The following is a 20855-nucleotide window of genomic DNA, read 5'->3' as shown; positions in this document are numbered from 1 at the left end:
CTTGAAGAGGCCCTTTAAATCCTTTGGTAGTTGTATTCCTCGGTATTTTATTCACTTAGTAGCAATTGTGAATGGGAGTTCTCTCATGGTTTGGCTCTCTGTTAGTCTGTTATTGGTGTATAGGAATGCTTGTGATTTCTGCACATTGATTTTTTATCCTGAGAGTTTGCTGAAATTGCTTATTAGTTTAAGGAGATTTGGGGCTGCAATGACAGGGTCTTCTAAATATACAATCATGTCATCTGCAAATAGAGACAATATGACTTCCTCCTTTCCTAATTGAATACCGTTCATTTTTTTTTCTTGCCTGATTCCTCTGGCTAGAACTTCCAATACTATATTGAATAGGAGTGGTGAGAGAGGGCATCCTTGTCTAGTGCCAGATTTCAAAGGGAATGCGTCCAGTTTTTGCCCATTTGGTATGATATTGGCTGTGGGTTTGTTGTAAATAGTTTTTATTATTTTGAGATACATTCCATCAATACCTAGTTTATTGAGAGTTTTTAGCATAAAAGGCTGTTGAATTTTGTCAAAGGCCTTCTTTGCATCTTTTGAGATAATCATGTGGTTTTTGTCTTTGGTTCTGTTTATGTGGTGGTTTACGTTTATAGACTTGTGTATGTTGAACCAGTCTTGCATCCCTGGGATGAGACCTACTTGATCGTGATTGACAAGCTTTTTGATATGCTGTTGCAATTGGTTTGCTAGTATTGTATTGAAGATTTTTGCATCTATGTTCATCATGGATATTGGCCTGAAGTTTTCTTTTTTTGTTGAGTCTCTGTCAGGTTTTGGTATCAGGATGATGTTGGTCTCATAAAATGATTTTGGAAGAATTCCCTCTTTTCAGATTGTTTGGAATTGTTTTAGAAGGAATGGCACTAGCTCCTCTTTATACCTCTGGTAGAATTCAGCTGTCAACCTGTCTGGACCTGGACTTTTTTGGCTGGGAGGCTATTAACTGCTGCCTCAACTTCAGCCCTTGTTATTGGTCTGGTCAAGGTTTCAACTTCTTCCTGGTTTATGCTTGGGAGGGTGCAAGTGTCCAGGAATTTATCCATTTCTTCCAGGTTTACTGATTTATGTGCATTGAGTTGTTTTTAGTAATCTCTGATGCTCGTTTGTATTTCTGTGGAATCTGTGGTAATATCCCCTTTATCGTTTTTTACTGCATCTATTTTATTATTCTCCCTTCTCTGTTTTATTAATCAGGCTGCGGTCTATCTATTTTGTTGATCTTTTCAAAAAACCAGCTCCTGGACTTCTTAATTCTTTGAAAGGTTTTCTATGTCTCTATCTCCTTCAATTCTGCTCTGATCTTAGTTATTTCTTGTCTTCTGCTAGCTTTTGAGTTTTTTTGTTTTTTTTTTTTTTTTATCTTGCTCTTCTAGCTCTTTCAATTTTGATGTTAGGTTGTCAATTTTGGATCTTAACGTGTTTCTCATGTGGGCATTTATTGCTATAAATTTCCCTCTAGACACTGCTTTAAATGTGTCCCAGAGACTCTGGTACATTGTGTATTCGTTCTCATTGGTTTCAAAGAACATCTTTATTTCTGCCTTCATTTCATTGTTTATCCAGTTGACATTCAGGAGCCAGTTGTTCCATTTCCATGAAGTTGTGTGGCTCTGAGCTAGTTTCTTAATCCTGAGTTCTAATTTGATTTCCCTGTGGTCTGAGAGACTGTTTATTATGATTTCCATTCTTTTGCATTTGCTGAGGATTGATTTACTTCCAATTATTTGGTCAATTTTAGAGTAGGAGCAATGTGGTGCTGAGAAGAATGTATATTCTGTGGATTTGGGGTCGAGATTTCTGTAGATGTCTATTAGGTCCGCTTGGTCCTGATCTGAGGTCAAGTCCTGGATATCCTTGCTAATTTTCCGTCTTGTTGATCTAATATTGACAGTGGAGTTTTAAAGTCTCCGACTATTATTGTGTGGGAGTCTAAGTCTCTTTGTAGGTGGTTAAGAACTTGCGTTATGTATCTGGGTGCTCCTGTATTGGGCGCGTATATATGTAGGATAGTTGGCTCTTCTTGCTGCATTGATCCTTTTACCATTATGGAATGCCCTTCCTTGTCTCTTTTGATGTTTGTTGATTTAAAGTCCATTTTATCAGAGACTAGGATTGCAATTCCTGCTTTTTTTTTTTTTTTTTTTTTTTTTTTTCTCTCCATTTGCTTGATAAATCTTCCTCCATACCTTTATTTTTAGCCTATGTGTGTTCTTGCTCATGAGATGGGTTTCCTGAACACAGCACACCGATGGGTCTTGACTTTATCCAATTTGCCAGTTTGTGTCTTTTGATTGGGGCTAAATGCCCCAATTTACATTTAGGGTTTATATTGTTATGTCTGAATTTGATCCTGCTATTTTGATGCTAGCTGGATGTTTTGCCTGTTAGTTGATATATTTTCTTTGTTGTGTTGATGGTCATTACTATTTGGTATGTTTTTGGAGTGGCTGGTACTGGTTGTTCCTTTCTATGTTTAGTGCTTCTTTCAGGAACTCTTGTACGGCAGGCCTGGTGGTGACGAAATCTCTCAGCAATTGCTTGTCAATAAAGGATTTTATTTCTCCTTTGCTTATAAGCTTAGTTTGGCTGGATATAAAATTCTAGGTTGAATGTTCTTTTCTTTAAGGATGTTTAATGTTGGCCCCCACTCTCTTCTGGTTTGTAGGGTTTCTGCCAAGAGATCCGCTGTGAGTCTGTTGGGCTTCCCTTTGTGAGTTACCCAACCTTTCTTTCTGGCCACACTTAGCATTTTTTCTTCATTTTGACCCCGGTGAATCTGACGATTATGTGCCTTGGGGTTGCTCTTCTTGAGGAATATCTTTGTGGTGTTCTCTGTGTTTCCTTGACATGAATATTGGCCTGCCTTGCTAAGTTGGGGAAGTTCTCCTGGATAATATCCTGAAGAGTGTTTTCCAGCTTGGATTCATTCTCTCTGTCACATTCAGGTACACCCATCAAATGTAGATTACGTCTTTTCACATAATCCTATATTTCTTTGAGGCTTTGTTCATTTATTTTCAACTTTTTCCTCTAATCCTGCCTTCTCATTTTATTTCATTGAGTTGGTCTTCAATCTCTGATATCCTTTCTTCTGCTTGGTTGATTTTGCTATTGAAACTTGTGTATGCTTCGTGACGTTCTCGTGCTGTGTTTTTCAGCTCCATCAAGTCTTTTATATTCTTCTCTAAGCTGTTTATTCTAGTTAGCATTTCAACTAACCTTTTTTCAAGATTCTTAGTTTCTTTGCATTGGGTTAGCACATGTTCTTCTAACTCAGAGAAGTTTGTTATTACCCACCTTCTGAAGCCTTTTTCTGTCAATTCATCAGATTCATTCTCCATCCAGCTTTGTTCCCTAGCTGGTGAGAAGTTGTGATCCCTTGGAAGAGGAGAGGTGTTCTGGTTTTTGGTGTTTTCATCCTTTTTACACTGGTTTCTTCTCATCTTCGTGGCTTTATCTACCTGTGGTCTTTGTAGTTGGTGACTTTCAGATGGGGTTTCTGAGTGTACATCCTTTTTGTTGATGTTGACAATATTTCTTTCTGTTTCTTAGTTTTCCTTATAATAATCAGTCCCTCTGCTGCAGGACTGCTGGAGGTCTACTCCAGACCCTGCTTACCTGGGGATCACCCCCGGGGGCTGCAGAACAGTAAGGGTTGCTGCTGGTTTCTTCTTCTGTCATCTTCTTCCCAGTAGGGTACCTGCCAGATGTCAGCCTGAGCTCTCCTTTATGAGATGCCTCTTTAGGTGTATAGGGGTCTGGGAGCTGCTTGAGGAGACAGTCTGTCCCTTATAGGAGCTCAAGTGCTGTGCTGGGAGCTCTGTTATTCTGTGCAGAGTTGCTGGGCAGGTACATTTAAATCTGCTGCAGTGGAATTCATAACTGCCTCTTTTCCCAGGTGCCCTGTCCTAGGAAGGTCGAGCTTTATTTATAAGTTCCTGATGTGCTGCTGCCTTTTTTCATAGATGCCCTGACCAGCATGGAGTTAGTCTAATCAGGGTCTGTAGGCAGAGGTGTTGCTGAGCTGCTACAGGCTCTGCCCACCTGCTGTGTGAACTTCCTTGAGGTGTTGTTTATAGAGGTAGTTAGAACTGCCTTGGTAGTGGTGGATGCCCTTCCCTCCCCACACTGAGCTAGACCATCCCAGGTTCAGCTGCACTTGCTGCAAAAGTCTCAATCTAGAGCATTTCAGATTGCTTGTTTTATGGGAGTGGTACCCGCCAAGCCAGATCACCTGGCTCCCTGTCTCAGCCCCCTCCTTTCAGTTGAATGGGCAGCTCTGTCTCCCAGGCATTCCAGGCGCCAGTTGAAACAGCTGCCCAGATTTGTGTGAGTTTCTGTGTGCCAACCCGCGGCACAGCTGAAACAACTGTGCTGGAAACTCATGGTGCTTTTTGGCCTGGAAATCTCCTGGTCTGTGGGCAGCGAAAACTGGTTTGGAAATGCAGTGATCACACACCCTCTGCATTGTTCTTGCTGGGAACTGCACTCCAGAGCTCTTACTAATCTGCGATCTTGGATGTTCAGTCTCAGTCAGTTATTTAATTCCATTCATGTCCTTTGATATTTAAAGTAAAAACAAATTTTCTGTTAGTATGTTTTAGTAAGTTTTCTTAAAAACCTAACTTTATTAGCTCTTTTAGTAACTTTGGTGCTTTGGATAGTTGCAATGTTTTGTTGAATTCAAAATGGTTTTAAAATGTGTTTCTTTTAATTCATAGGGAAATACTGCTTCACAAATTATACTTGGAAAAGGTAAATCAATAATCTTCCTGTGACTTTTTTTTCAATGGACATCAAGATACAGAGGGGCATCTCTGCTTCCTAACAGCTTCCCTTCTGGCTCTCAGCAGCCTTTCTTTAGTGTCTCCTTTGATTTGCCAAGTTTAGTCTGCACTGGGCTTTAAAAAAGGAGATATAAATTTCAATGGTTAAATTGAAGGTAAAGGTAAAAATAAAACAGGAACTGATTAAGGACTCATGAATAAACCTCATGTATTTTAATGCTGCATCCTGTGATCAAAACATGAAACCATTCAGTGCGAATTCCTTAGTTCCTAAATAAAAGACTTGGCCAAGACTCAAATTCAACATTACATATATAATTTTGGATCCAGAAGTCTATAGGAATGGTATGCCACATTACTTGGTAAGTATAAATTAAGGCTATAGAATCACTGACTGTGGGGAATAATTAAATGTCTTACTGAAACATGTTTATCATACTAGATCTTTCAAATTTTTATTTCTTTTTCTGTTGTCTGAGCCATCCCCTCCTATAAGACTATGTCCATCTATAGAAGATTTTAAGTAAATAATCTAGCTAATTTCTGTTGTAACTTCACAATCTCTAAAGAATCTGTGAACAAATTTATCAAAGTAATTTTAAAATTTCTGGACACTCTAATATGCACATAAATTATGATTACATTCTCCTATGTGTATGAAATGTGTCTTTCTGTGGACCTCCATAAATGTATTTATCTCAGTAAATATTTTCCCAAAAATAAACTTTGATATTTAAGCTTCCCTTTATCATATTACACATCTCAATAACTTGTTATTTAATAATATAAGGTGTGCCTGAAATGTGTGTCTTCTAGGCACAGATGAACAAACAGACTTTGGATTGGGTGATGCCCATCAGAGTGATGGATTAAACTTGGAAAGAGATGTAGTCAGCCAGACTATAGCAACACAGGAGAAGTCACAGGAAGAACTTACAACAAATAATGGTGTTTCTAAGGAAATATGGTTAGATTTTAAAGATTTCTGTGTATGCTTTCAGTAAGTATCCCAATGGGATCAATCTGACTATGTTGTAGTTAAGCCCTGAGCTGCATTAGTACACAAATTCATATTAGCATTTATTTTTGCATATTTCGTATAGTGGTTATATAACCTATTAATTCTTAGCATCATTCAAAATAAGCCAATAACAGCCTAGTGTTGGTATAACATCAAATAAAAATTTTAAAAGGGAAAATAAATATATTGATTATCCATATACCACATTAATAGCCAAACCAATCTTAGGCCAGTTTTTGCTTCTTAATTAAAATGAAGAAATTTTATTCACTAGAATTATTATTTTCCCTTTAGCACGACTGACCCAATACTGTTGTTTTTTAACTTTCTTCCTACAATTATTTGATTATAAGAAAATGAACATGTAGTACTAGTGTTTGCATATAATCACAATAACCTGTTATAAATGTCTTTTTTTCAGAAATATATATATTTTCCACAAGCCAAGTTCATATTGCCTTAACTTTCAAAAATCAGAATTTAAGGTAAATACATTAGGATGTCTTCCATTCTCTTTAAATTTTTGGTAGAATCACACCAGTAGAAGCATCTTCAAATTTTTGAAATATTTCTAAACTTGTAACATAATTATATTTTTAAAAATTAATTTTTAGAGTCTCCCACTAATCCTTATCCAAGCAATAAGCAAAATGTCACTAGCTCATAACCACAAGTGTGATCCATCTGACTATGTTAAATCCTGGCCTGAATTATTATACAAATCCAGATTAAGAAAAATTGATTTATGAAAAAAAATGAAGGAGATGTACAAATAAATTCACTAGATTTGTTTTCAATTAGTATTTACTGAAGAGTGTGTGATTCCTAAAACATAAGGACACTACACCATTATGTCTGGATTTTTTCTCCCGTCTCATCCCTCTCCCTGGAGTGTCTTCCCTTTCATCCTCTTTATCCTTATTGCTGTTGTTCAGCTGATGCCTAGAAATCGTTCAGAATGTCATAAATGGCTTTGACACTGTGAGGCATCCCTTCCCTGGCCATGGAGTCTGAGTTGAGTGGCTTGGCTTCACGCTCTCTGTTTGCCCAGCATTTGCCTCCCACCCTCCCAACTTTCTGGTTGCTTCTCTGTGCCCGTTCTTCCCCCTATTACTGTTGATGTCATTAGAAGGGCTGTATCCTTTTGTTTACCACTTATAAGAGCATTCCTGGCATGAGGTAGGAACTCAATTTAAAAATTGTCGATTAAGATAATTAACACACCACATATTGAGCAGAATTTTAAGAAAAGCTATGACACGTATTCTGGGAAACTGAACTGTACTAACATTTGCATGTTTTCCTATCTTAGGACAAGGCCACTCAAGCCCCTAATGATAATCCCACACCTCCATGAGCAGTACACAGAGGTGGGGGAAGTAAAGAATCCTTGAAACTTTTCCACTGCCCTTGTAACAGATGAAAACAGCCAGAGAAAACCTTTTGAATAGACCTCAAGAGCTGCTCTGTTTCTGGCTGCCTACTCTGAAAATAAGAATAGTGACTGGGGGAAAGAAATCCTTCACCTAGTTCTGGAGTATGTGAAAACACCTAGAGGAATTCTTTGACTTTATAAAGATAACACAATTAATTGGGAATAGTTGAACCCAGAGTATGATATCAGCATAATGTACAGTTTACAGTTTACTTAGGGATATTTCCATATTTTAACCATTGCCAATGATGACAATGGTTTATAAATGTTGCAGGCCCTAGACTAGGTTCTTTATTGCATTCACTCACGCCTCATAGCAAACCCTGTGAAAGAGATATGATTATCATCATTTTACATCTAAGGAAGATGGAGCAGATCAAATGTGAAATAATGTATGTAAAACACTTAGAAGAATGCCTATTAGTAAGTGGTAATAAATGTTGGCTGCCATTTACTAAAGACAGTTGCATAGAAGCTTTTGGCAAACATAACCATCCTAATGTAAAAGTATATGTGGTAAATTGGTCAACTGTTCTTTATTCTGATCTTATTCTTAGAAAGTGATGATAAGCACAGAATTTTTTTTTCTTTTAAAAGTCTCAGCTTGGTGAAATAAAATTATGACATTTCTTTTATTTCCCTGAATTTTTTTAACATTCACAGTGTGAGAAAATAACGTTCTTAAAGACACTGGGTTATAATCTTAATGGCATTTAGTATGGCTGGAAAGTAAGGATCTGCTGTGCTCTGAGACCAGACGCTCCGCTCCTGATTTTAGTGGCCTGCTGAGCTGGGGGCACAGAGTCCCGAGGCCTGTCCTTAGCACAATCCACAGATGGTCCCTTGGTGCCTAGTGTGAGGTTGGAGCAGGGACATTTCAAAGGTGCCATATGCTGGCACCAGGGCATAAGCCCCTGTGAGGCCTTCAGGAACATCCCACCCCTCAATTCTCAGACCCTTGACAATGACAGCAAATGAGCTCCAGGCAGAAACTCCTCCTCAGGCATTCATGCCAGGCTCACAAGTCCAAAGGTCCTTCATATTTTCAGATAATGAATATTTGAAACAACTTTCTATATCATCAGCATGTCACAGCTAATAGGAAGCAAAGTGTCAAATGATAACAAATGGGAAACAGGGGGAGGAGTAATCATTTATGTCATGATTACATTGCATCAAGCATTTGTAGCAATCTTTGTTATACTTGATTAAATAACAAGGCTTTCTTTTTCATAGCATTACTACATATTTCCTTTCATATATTAACTTTTTTTATTGTGGTAGAATAATATGAAAAACTTTTAAATTATAGTATAGTCCAATTAAATTAATTGAACACATTTACTGTGTGCCATCTGTCACAATTATGTTGAAGCACTGAGAACATGAAAGGCTATACTAATGCATGAATCAAGAGTACCAGCCTTAGAGTTAGGCTGATGGCTGTACCTACTTTTTTCTCTCGTTTTTGCTGCTACAAACTCTGTGACCTTTGGCAAATAGCTTACCCTCTCTGTGTTTCAGTTTCTTCATATATAATTAGATACATTAATAGTACTCATATAGGATGAACTGAAATTATATACATATAACGTTTATGTAACTATCCTTTAAGGAAATCTGATTTTACTAAACGCTTTATTCCATCTCCAAAACAAAAACCCACAGCCTGCTGTATCAGCAAGCAATGGGTATTAAGTTAGTCCATTCTCACACTGCTATAAAGAACTACCTGAGACTGGGTAATTTATGTAGAAACGAGGTTTCATTGACTCAAAGTTGTGCAGGCTGTACAGGAAGCATGGCTGGGAGTCCTCAAGAAATTGACAGTCATGGCGGAAGGTGATGGCGAAGCAAGCACGTCTTACCATGGCAGAACAGGAGAGAAAGAGAGAGCAAAGGGGGAAGTGCCACACACTTTCAAACAACCAGGTCTCCTGAGAACGCTATCACTAGAAAAGCAAGGGACAAGTCTGCCCCCATGATTCAGTTACCTTCCACCAGGCCCCTCCTTCAACATGTGGGGATTAATATTCGATGTGAGATTTGAATGGAAACACAGAGCTAAACCATCTCAGGTATATATCTGAAGATCCCGTGAAAAGAAGGAAGAGAGAGGTTATTTCACATACCACCCTGTAAAATAACAATACATCCAATTGGCCATTCCTGCTTTCTGCCAAAGTTACTTACTTTGTGGCCTTCCAGCTCATCGAAGACCCATGCTTGAGTACTATTCTGCCCTGGGCTCAGTCTCCTCTCTTTCTCATTGTTGGAACAAGCATATCCCTTTTCTTTCCCTATAGAGAGCTCTGCCTCTCTCTGATATGGTGGCTAGTCTGACACAGCTCCTGAAGACCCAGTTTCCATAGATGGTTGCCAACATTCACTCAGTATAATTTTCTTCATTGAATTAGATTCATCAAGTATTTATTGTGGTGCCTACAAGACAGTAAGTTTCCTGTAAATCTTAAATGTTATACTATGTTTTCACTAGAAGTGAAAATAATAACATTGATCAATTGGTATTAAGTATGATAATTGGTCAATTTTCTTGCAGTTCTCAGAAGAACGAGTGTCCTACTATCTATTTGTGGATAGTCTAAAACCTATTGAACTACTGGTTTGCTTTTCTGCATTGGTACGCTGGGGGGAGTATGGAGGTAAGAGAGCTCTGAGGAAATGATAGTCTGAAAGCCCAGATCATGTTCAGGCTGGGGAACATGCAATAATAAGATTTTTAGAGGTCGGGTATAGTCACTCACACCTGTTATCCTAGCACTTTGGGAGGCTGAGGCAGGTTGATCACCTGAGGCCAGAAGTTCTAGGTCAGCCTCGCCAACATGGTGAAACCTGATCTCTACTAAAAACACAAAAATCAGCCAGGTGTCATGGCAGGCATCTGTAATCCCAGCTTCTAGGGAGGCTGAGACAAGACAATTGCTTGAAACCGGGAGGCAGAGCTTGCAGTGAGCTGAGATTGCACCATTGTACTCCAGCCTAGGCAACAAAAGTGAAACTCCATCTCAAAAAAAAAAATAATAAGATTTTTAGAAGACCATGGATGAAGGAACTCCCTCCCTTTCCAGAGTTTCTCCAGAGTCCCACAGGACCACCTATACCACCCACTCTGATGCTCTTACTCCACAGACACCAGGGATTATGCTCACTCCTACCACCTGCACCTCTTCTGGTTGTAGTAATCTGTTCACCTTCTTGGTGTACTTAGTCAATCTGTTGTTGTTGTAGTTGTTGACCTAGAAATGTCACCATTCTTAATTATTTCAACATCTATTGAAAAACTATTTTTCTTTGATGTGCAATTCCGACCATCTTTCCCTCTGTCCCACCTTGGTACACCACTTCCATGGTTACTCTGTAGACCTTAAGTTTACCAATTTGTGCATCATCTCAGTCATCTCATTTCAAGCACCCCCCTCTCCAGTTCACTCTCTAGAACTCCCACTCCCACAAGTTTGGACACCGCTGGATCTTTCATTCCTCTCTATCTTCCCACTTTTTTATGTGTCCATCACCCTCCTCATGTCCTTTTACCTTCCATTCCCAAAATACATTCTATAGTTGCTCACTGTAATTAAATATATCCTTGGATATGCCCTCTACACATTTGCCCTTTTTACCCTCTCATCTTGCTTTCCTGGAAAAACTCCACTATTGTTTAAACCTGTTGCTATATCCAACCTGTAGTTTCAAGAGAGCAGCTAAATGTGATTGGAGGGAAGGAAAACAAACATGCTTAAATTTGAGGAGCACAAATCTCAACAAGCCCATAAGCACTGCCAGCATTTCTCTAGTTCATTTATTCTCCCACTCACTTATTCCAGTAGATGACTACTGCAAACCCTCAAACATGCTCTCTCTCCCAATCCTCAATGCCTGCTCTTACTGTCACTCATGTTCAGCTGATGACCTTGCTGTTGATCTTCCTTAAGAGGCAGAAGAAATCAGAAATTATTTCTGCTTTCAGAATTTCTACCTCCCCTTCCCACAATGAACTCTCTCAAGATCTAGACCACCTTCCTTCTGTTCCAATGGATAGACTACCTCTGTTCTTCTGCAAGGCCAAACCCTTCCACACACATGCATACACAGGAACAAATTCACAAAACTTTATTCTTTTATTCTTTGGCCTGTTTTGTTAAAGAATTTTTCTTGCACTCAAATTAACAGTACATGAAACTGTAAATTTACAATAAATATTTCCCAAATACTTAAAACTGAATATTTTACCAACATACAGGGCAGGGACTTTTTTTTTAACTGAAGTATCATCCATGTTTTGAATGGTGTCTGACGTAGAGTAGGTGGCTAGAAAATACTTGTTGTATAATAAACTTTCCAAAATTTAGTGATCTAAGTTTAGTGCTTCTACCAAACCAATAGCCCTGAACATTGTCCTAGAACATTTAAATTCCATAGGCATTAAGGCATTTCAGGTAATGTTGTGACCTTATATCCTCAACTCTAGTGTTTTCTGGAAGTACACAGGAAGTTTTTTGTCCTCAGTCATTGATGAAGAATTAGCCCATATTATTTATCCGTTTTTAAAGAAAAACTTTATATTAAAATTAAACTTTGTTAATTGCTTGCTATTTCTACATAATGTCAAAGACTGTGAATCAAAGGTAAAATTTTTGATAAACAAGCCAGGCATGTTGGCTCACTCCTGTAATCCTAGCATTTTGGGAGGGCAAGGTGGGCAGATCACCTGAGGTCAGGAGTTCGAGATCAGCCTGGCCAACATGGCGAAATCCTGTTTCTACTAAAAATACAAAATTTAGCCAGGGGTGGTGGCAGGCACCTATAATCCCAGCTACTCCAGAGATTGAGGCAGGAGAATTGCTTGAACCGAGGAGGCAGATGTTGCGGTGAACCAAGATCATGCCACTGCATCCTAGCTTGGGTGATAGCAAGAGTCCATCTTAAAAAAATAAATAAATTTTAATAAACATTGGGATATTTGGACTTATTTTGACACTATTTTAGAGAAATCTTATTTTCCCAGATGTAATACGTTTTCTAAAATTGCATCTAAAATTGCATCTACAAGTATATTGTAGTTACTACCATGGAGATAATAAAAGCAATGCTATACTACAATGAAAAATGTCCTCTTGATTCTAATTTTCCTCTTTCTGGTTTCTTCCCTTGAGAGGATTGTTATGAGGCAGAGCATTGAATAAGGAGGAAGATCAGAGTGTTATTTCTAGTAATTTACCTGGAGTAATTTCCAATGTTTTATGAACATTTTAATAATATTTCTAATGCTTGATTATTATTTTTATTGTTATTTAATTAAAAAAACAGTGTTAGTGAATGCCAACTACACTTTCACAATCAAAATTTAATACCTTTTCACTTACCTTAAAGCCTTAACAAAAGACAGCCCTCCCATAGAGCCTGGACTTCTCACAGCTGAAACGTTTTCTTGGAAATCCCTGAAACCCTGCAATCTTGTTCTGAAGATTCACACATATGCTACCAAGGCTACAATGGTTCGTCTGCCTGTTGGGTATGAAGTGACTTCATTTTTTCCATATTAAAAATGGTTTGAAGGCCTGCAAACTGTTGATTACTAAAGAAGTAAACAATATGGACTCTAAGATCTTGTTTCTTAAAGCAATTTCTCAAGGCACAGGTCTATCATTACTATTCTTGAGAAAAATAATTCCAAAAAAAATACATTGAGAAATGCTGTACACTGAATACTCCTTTGGGAGATTCATAATTGTCAAAGATTCTGGGAATATATTTAGTCAATAATATGTTTAAGTCTGTTTAACCCAGAATTTTCTAAAATTCATTTATAAATATTATATGCATAGCATTTATAATATTTTAAGTAGTATAAATTTTCTCATATTTATTATGTTTTCTCACCAATATTATAATAGTTAGCAAAAACCCTGATTTTATGTAAACAAAAATTGAGAAACATGCATTTTCCTCCACAAATCTAGATTTTCTTGTAGCTTATTTTTGTTAGATATTATTTATAATTCAGATAAAGTTGATTAAACACATTAGCTTCCATTTTAAAGACAATATGTATAATGGAAACATTTTTTGATTTTGATGAATAAAAGTTAAAATATTACCTCAAATTTCAGATGAAATAAACATATTCACTAGGCTTTGAAATAAACATTTTCACTAGCTTTTACTTTTTTGCCCGAGATCAATCATGCTAATTTTATATGATCAATCAAAAGTTATGGCTCTTATGCAAAAGGCAAAGCCTAAGCCACAAATGCTAAAATAATTGTGTCAAGCATCTAGTATTTCTAGAAAATAATACATTTCGAAACTTTGACATTTCTCACACCTCCCCTGTATACTCCAGCATGGAGAGATTCTCCTGGTAATCAAGTTACTCTGTCTGAGGGCTCATTTGCTGAGACAACCAAAGACAAGGAATTTAATAAAGAATCTTCTTATACCGGCTTTCCCCCCACAGGACCTAAACCATCAGCATGTATGTTTTGAACATACTTTAAATATGGGGTCCCCAACCCCAGGGCCATGGACTGGCACGAGTCGGAGGCCTGTCAGGAACCGGGCCACACAGCAGGAGGTGAGCCATGCCTGAGCTCTGCCTCCTGTCAGATCAGCAGCAGCATTAGATTCTCATAGGAGCAAGAATCCTATCATGAGCTGCACATACAAGGGATCTAGGTTGCATGCTCCATATAAGAATCTAATGCCTGATGATCTGAAGTGGAACAGTCTCATCCCAAAACCATCCCCAAACCCAGTCCATGGAAAAGTTGTCTTCTGTGAAACTGGTCCTTGGTGCCAAAAAGGTTGAGGGCTACTGCTCTAAATGCTAAATAACTGGATGAAAGGGAATATTCCTGCTCTCATGACACCATAACCTGGAAGAGGAGACGCAATGAACATATATGAAATGATGCATTTGTGACAAAAATCCTATGAAGTCTACACAGCCCTATACCCACATGAATTTTTCCTGTTGTTAGGGAGAAATCAAGACTAGTCTTCACAACATGACTGCGGTGTGTGGGAGGTCACTCCAGCATGTACTGGAGAGGTTTGGCATTCAGTCCAATGATTTTTGTTCCATATAATTAGTAAAATATAGATTTCATTATCCCGTAGGGTTCTTATAGAGTGCAAATTCAAAGATCCTTATCTCATCTATGTTAAAAATTGAACTCTTCACTAACCTTTGACTTAGTTTGAGTTTCAAAACGTTAACAAGCAACTAACGGGTCAAATGCTACCGCCCAGGGAACACTCAGTTCTCACCCGAATCCCTTCTCTTTAGGAGACACATGCTACTGTTCAACGCATACTCCCCAGTAGGACACTCCATACATATCTGCAGCATGGTGTCGTTTGTCATTGGGGATGAACATGTCGTGTTGCCCAACTTTGAACCAGTAAGTATTTTTATGTGCTTTATTTTCAGATATTTTGAACTAAACACTATTTTATTTCATATTCAATTTACTCATTTTTTAACCTTTAAAACTATTAAGTATACTCTGCAAGAAATTCCTACATGCAACCCCAAAGTCTATAATGAAGTCTGAACCCTGCAGGTATACAAATGAAATATGTAGACATTGTCCAACAACGGCTCTCACCTCTACTCTGTTGACTCTCTTTTCATGTCTGTTAATATTAGATCCTGTGACGTCATTGGTTCCTTGGGGCATAAAGGATCAGTGCAGTCCTTTTTTATGCAGTTTAAAATTTTTATCTCTTTCTTTGCTTTCATCTTTTCCTTTGCCTAAGGAATTTGGAGCGTGTGTCTCTGGGATTTAGCAGGGAAGGAGTAGCTCAGAAGGTTCAGTCTCTTCTCCTTCATCTCCTCTCGCTCTTCTTGGTCTCTTCTCTTTGGTGTCTCTTGTTCCCCTGTTCTGACAAGGTCTGAAAAAGAGATGAGGTCAATGGAACCAGTATGCCCCCTGAAATCTTCTCTTGATTTTAGATGTCCTTTGTACACGTGCATTTGGGAGAATATTTGCAGACAGCCTTCCCATGGCATAATTCCTGATGCTTCCTCAGCTCTAACCCTTTCCCACCAAAACACAAAGTAATAAACAACAATTCCAAATAGCACAGCCTTGTATTGATGGGGTTCTTTAAGCCAGCCAGCAAATTTCGTGGCAAGCCAATGGTTCCAACACAGGCCACACTCATGTGTTCTTCCTTGCCTGAGCAGTGCTATGCAAGAGTTCCCAGGGCTGCCTCCTCTGTTTGCTGTGCAATCTCTCACCACTTCTCTTTCTTTCTTGCTCATTAGGCTCGGCAAGATCACACAGATCAGCAAGTTCACTTTATACATGGATGTTGCTTATTTCCATAACTATGTTTATCTTGCTTATTTCAAATTCTTGTCTTTTTTTAAAAAAACAATTCTGCTTTATATGGTATACATGGTCCAGTTTGTTGTCTTCATTTAATTTATCTCCCCAGGTGTTTGTTTATTTTGGTCTGTGAGCTCACATTTCCCTAGAAATATCACTTCCCAATGTTGAAAAGATTGTTGGAGCTCAAGCCCACACCCCATTGTTCTTTGATCCTAATAAAGGAGGAAAAGAGAATAGACTGACCCAAGGGCAGAGAGACGATACTTAGAACCATAATTGATTCCTTCTAATAAGTCCACTTGACCAGAGAACATTTCTGTTCAGTTTCACCTTAGGGAGGAACACCATGAGATGAAGCTTTCCCTAGGCCTTGTGAGGATTCTAAGTAAGTGTGTTCCGGTAGTGAGTCAGTTGCATCTGTTTCCATCAATTTCTCACCCTCGCAAGGCACCTGTGCTTCATGCACACTTGCTGCGCCATTCCCCAAAATTTCAGGAGAAAATCAGGAACGGTGGATGATTGCACCATGGTGCCCTCTAAGGGGAAAAAGGGTATTTTTTCTTTTTTTACAATTTTACCTTTTTCATCCTGCTGCTAGGCACCACAACAGCTGCTCCAGGCAACTCTAGGACCACCCACCGTATACCAACCACAGCAGCTCCAAACACTTCAGTTTTCTCTGATTTTTAAAAATTAGTTACTTCCTGAAATTCCTGTCTTTTTCTTGCTTTATTATTTCCTTAGAGTTGATAGCAGGAGAGAGCCTCCAGCCCATGCTAGGTCAACTTCTGGTCTTTTTTTTTTTTTTTTTGACTCGTTTCAAGTTTTAATCAAAGCTTGTATATAAGGTTACTTTATTCCTGCATCTTCTCAATTGTTTCTTCCTTGTATTTGCCCTTTTCCTTTCCTACTTGGCGAGATTTGGCTTTCCGTTCAAGGATCTTTTTGCGGTCTTTGTCCAGTTTTAGCCTAGCGATAACCACCTTGCTGGGGTGAATGCCTACATGGACAGTGGTGCCGTTAGCCTTTTCCTGCTGCACCCGTTCAATATAGATTACGTATTTCTTCCTGTAAACCTGGACTACTTTGCCAATCTGCTGACCTTTATAGTGTCCTCGTACAACCTGAACTTCATCATCCTTTCAGATGGGCATGGATCGCACGTTGTACTTCTGTCTCAGCTCTTTGGAAAGAGGGGAGGACATAATCTTCCTGCGAATGTGGGAAGGTGCATTGAAATGCCTTTTGCGATTCTTGCTTTGGTCGGAAGCCACAAAGGGATTGAACTTCATTTTGGCAGCTCCCGCTTAGGTGATGGCCGCAAAAGGGAAGAGAGTTACCTGGTCTTTTTTATCTTTATGGCTTTCTCCTTGAAATCTTCTCTGCTTGTCAGTCCTCAAACTCCACAGTTTTTTGTCAGACTAATCCCAAACATCCTCAGAACTAGGTCTCGATATTAATATGGTGGGAAAATTTTCCCTGAACCCCAGTATGAGGCGGATATTCCTTCTACACGTTCCCATTCAGATGGGAATTGCATTCCTTGTTTTATCTCTGAGACTGCAGCATTTAGTAAACTGTCTTGATATCAAACCTTCTATATAGAATTATTAAATCAGCCATATAGCAGAGGTTTTATAACAGAAATTAATTTTTATAAACTAAATGACACTTAAGCATAAGTGAGGATGGCTGCCATGTTTTGTCTTCACAGGAAAGCTGCCGATTTACAGAGCAGTCTCTGTTGATTATGAAAGCTATTGGAAATGTGATTGCTAATTTCAAAGATAAGAGTAAACTCTCTGCAGCTTTGAAGGATCTGCAAACAGCTCACTACCCTGTCCCCTTCCATGATAAAGAACTAACTGCACAGCACTTCAGGGTAAGCTTGTTTGGGATATGATATTTGGAAGAGGAAACTTTCTTTTTGAAATGGTGTGTCTTCCATTAGATGACCTCCCAAATCAGAGCCAGAGAAAATATTTTGGATGGAGACAATATATTAGGGAAGTGATTTCAGAAAGCAGAAATGAGGGAGTAATAAAATGAATGAAATGAGAAAGAGAAAGAAATGGCTTAAAGGACATGATAATTACTGCTGTGATTTACTGGGAATAAGCTGTGCAGGGGGTCCTGAAAAAATGTGGGACATCCCTTTAAAAGTCCCCACTCAAGGTTAGTGAGATGGTGGTGCTTCTCCACCAGCTATTTTCCCCACTGTTAGATAGATTTCCCAGGAGACATTACCAGATCCAAGGATCAGAGTCAGTTTCTGCTGCTAAGTTAGATGACTGAGCCTGGATGAAAGAGAGCCCACGTGGTTGGTTCGCCATTTGTGCTACCAAGATTACTCTGCATGAACCCACCTTAGCTGGCCCTGATTTAATATGTATTTAATATTTACATATTATTCATTCGTTCATAAATGAATGAATCATTTATGCAAAAGGGAGATATTTTGGTAAGAAAAAAAATCTCCATTTTGTACTCTGATAATTACACAACTATGTGACATATGATGAAAAAGCTTTGTCTAAATCTAAGAGTATTTTTTAATACGAAGTCAGTACTACTACTAAGTGACTAAGAAAACTCTAAGAAACACATTTTCATTTTATGTAGCACATGAAATAATAGTGTGTCTTACAATGGATGGCATCTTAAAATCAATAAAATAAGCTACTTAACTTGCTTAAGCAAAAGGATCATGTTTTTTTTTACCTTATTCTATTCCTCCTCTATTAGTTTAGTGCTGTATTTTAATTGAGTCTATATCATAAACTTTGTTGTTGTGATAACATTGTATTAAATTAGAAATAATCAAATGATAATTTTGGTCTCTTACTGGGTGAGACTTCAAAGAATCTTCTAGTAGATGGTGTGTATATCTGAGAAATGGTTTTTATTTTTTATTTTTAGAGTATCTAAAAGTTTTTCAGAGCTTTTCTGGACAGGTGATGTTATTTTCTTGGTATAAAAAACATTAATGGACTTTATCTGTTTCAGGTTTTTCATCTTTCCTTATGGCGTTTAATGAAAAAAGTTCAAATAACAAAACCTCTTCCAAACTTCAAATTTGCATTCCGGGCTATGGTTTTGGACTTGGATTTACTCGATTCCTCCTTGGAAGAGGCTTCTTTAGGTACCGATTAATTTTATGTATTTAATCAAGGAATTCCTAGTTTTAAGTAACGTAAATAATTTAAGAAAGGTGTTTGTGGAGTAAGTGGAATAGGTGTGCGTGGACTGTCATGGAGCTCAAGCAATGCTCAAAGGGCTCCAAGGACCTGCTGGGGATCCCTACTCCTAATCCCCACCACATGTACTTCCAGAGGAGCCCAGAATTTTCCTGGTTTATTTACTCCTAACCTTAAAAAGATATGGAAGTCACTAATCTATATGGTGTGATTTGAAGAATTCTGGTAAGATCTTCTGACCCAAGTACCCCTACTTTCCTCTTCTTCCTGTGCTCTGCTCCCACAATTTTATATATATATATATATACATATGTATATATATATATATGTATATATATATATATATATATGTATATATATATATATGTGTATATATATTTAATTGCACTTTAGGTTCTGGGGTACAGGTGCAGAACATGCAGGATTCTTGCATAGGTACCTACAATTTTTATTTTTGAGAGAAACCTCTGGCTATATCTACACAGGAATCAATAGTAGTTCACTAGGATGTCCCTATTTTGTGTGTTTTCCCTCCTACAGAATGTTTACATTCTAACAAGAACCACCTAGACCTGGCAGTATTAACTATGACACTAACTCTTGCAATGTAGTTTTATATGTTGAAGGGCTTTCACAGCTAAAGGCATTGAAACTTGGGGGAGGGATTAAATATAACTTTCGGTCCAAAGTTGGTTTTTCTCTTTCCAGTGGAATGGCTGGATGTTAAATACTGTATGCCCACAAGTGATAAAGAATATTCTCCTGAGGAAGTAGCAGCAGCAATTAAAATTCAAGCTATGTGGAGAGGGACTTACGTAAGATTACTCATGAAAGCCAGAATGCCAGGTATGATTGTTCAAACATTTATAAAATGAACTTGTTCGTATAAGAATAAATATTTATGTGTGTTAATGAAAGTATTTTAGAGTCACCCTACTTTATGGCTCAGCTAATTAATTTCAGTCTCTAAATAATGAAATTATTTGAAATCAGGAAGCATGTCAATGCACTGAGTGTCTTGTTCCCAGGATTGGCACAGTGCCTGGCACATCACAAGCACACAATAAATACTTGCTGAAAGAATGAGTGAAAAAAATGAATGAATAAGTGAAAGATCAGCTCTGTTTTCCCAATCTATTGCAAGTTCTTTTAAAATAGAGGATTAGTTTTTTTCTGTCTATATCCCAAGTGCCTAGTGCTGTGCTACCTCAGCCAGCTTCAGCTAAGTCATAGTTTTACATTTCTAGATCAGTTTTCAAACAAATGAATTAATAATTAAATGGATGAATAAATTAATGCATAATAAAGAAGCCCCATGTATGTTATTAGTGACATACATCTATAAGGCATAAAATGCATTTTAAGTGTGTTCTTAAATTTATTAAATCAGATACATCTATGTATATTAAATAAAATATTTTTGCCAAAAGATCTGTTTTATAAGCTTAAAATAAAATATGATAGATGCAAAACTTATATTCAAGCACTTTGGGAGGCTGAGGTGGGCAGGTCACTTGAGCTCTGGAGTTCAAGACCAGCCTGGGCAACATGGAGAAACTACAGCTCTACAAAAAATATAAAAATTTGCCAGGCATGGTGGCATGTGCCTGTAGTCCCAGCTACTTGGAAGGCAGAGGTGGGAGGATTACTTGAGCCGGGGAGGTGGTAGTTGCAGTGAACCAAGATCACACCACCACACTCTAGCCTGGGTGACAGGGTGAGATCTTGTCTCAAAAAAAAAAAAAAACCCTTATATTCAATTATTTTCATTCTGTGGTTTTTGCTGACATTTTGATTGGAGAAACTTTACCTCCAGTGGATTCTTTATGTATATTGAAACATTTTTCTGTAAAAAAAAAAAAAAGTCTATTTGAAACATTTAATGATAATAGTCAAAATGTTTAAGCAGTAAAAACTTCAGATACACAATGGCTAAAAAATCCTAAATTACACAGCTTAATGATAGTAAAATATCATAGTTGTCTAATTTAATGGGGTTTTTCCTATTACAAAACATATGCATTCATCAAACTCAAT

General features: G+C 37.9%; 1 protein-coding gene and 1 pseudogene across 2 annotated transcripts in view; one reads left to right on the top strand and one right to left on the bottom strand.

Annotated features, from left to right (window-relative positions):
• ADGB (androglobin) overlaps positions 1 to 20855 on the top strand; it is a 213220-nt gene that overhangs the window by 127067 nt on the left and 65298 nt on the right. For both annotated transcript variants that reach the window (XM_032274516.1, XM_032274517.1), the window contains exons 14-22: positions 4740 to 4773; positions 5622 to 5805; positions 6248 to 6311; positions 9822 to 9924; positions 12653 to 12794; positions 14571 to 14685; positions 17336 to 17503; positions 18628 to 18763; positions 19527 to 19664. In XM_032274516.1, the coding sequence (XP_032130407.1) occupies positions 4740 to 4773; positions 5622 to 5805; positions 6248 to 6311; positions 9822 to 9924; positions 12653 to 12794; positions 14571 to 14685; positions 17336 to 17503; positions 18628 to 18763; positions 19527 to 19664 (1084 nt within the window). The remainder of the gene's footprint in view (positions 1 to 4739; positions 4774 to 5621; positions 5806 to 6247; positions 6312 to 9821; positions 9925 to 12652; positions 12795 to 14570; positions 14686 to 17335; positions 17504 to 18627; positions 18764 to 19526; positions 19665 to 20855) is intronic.
• On the bottom strand, positions 16443 to 16945 carry LOC116549163 (annotated as a pseudogene).

Source organism: Sapajus apella, unplaced genomic scaffold (assembly GCF_009761245.1).
Source record: "Sapajus apella isolate SASKATOON/1434 unplaced genomic scaffold, GSC_monkey_1.0 scaffold6, whole genome shotgun sequence".
NCBI lineage: Eukaryota > Metazoa > Chordata > Mammalia > Primates > Cebidae > Sapajus > Sapajus apella.
Note: the sequence above shows the minus strand (reverse complement) of the source record. Positions and strands in the feature narration are given on the sequence as shown.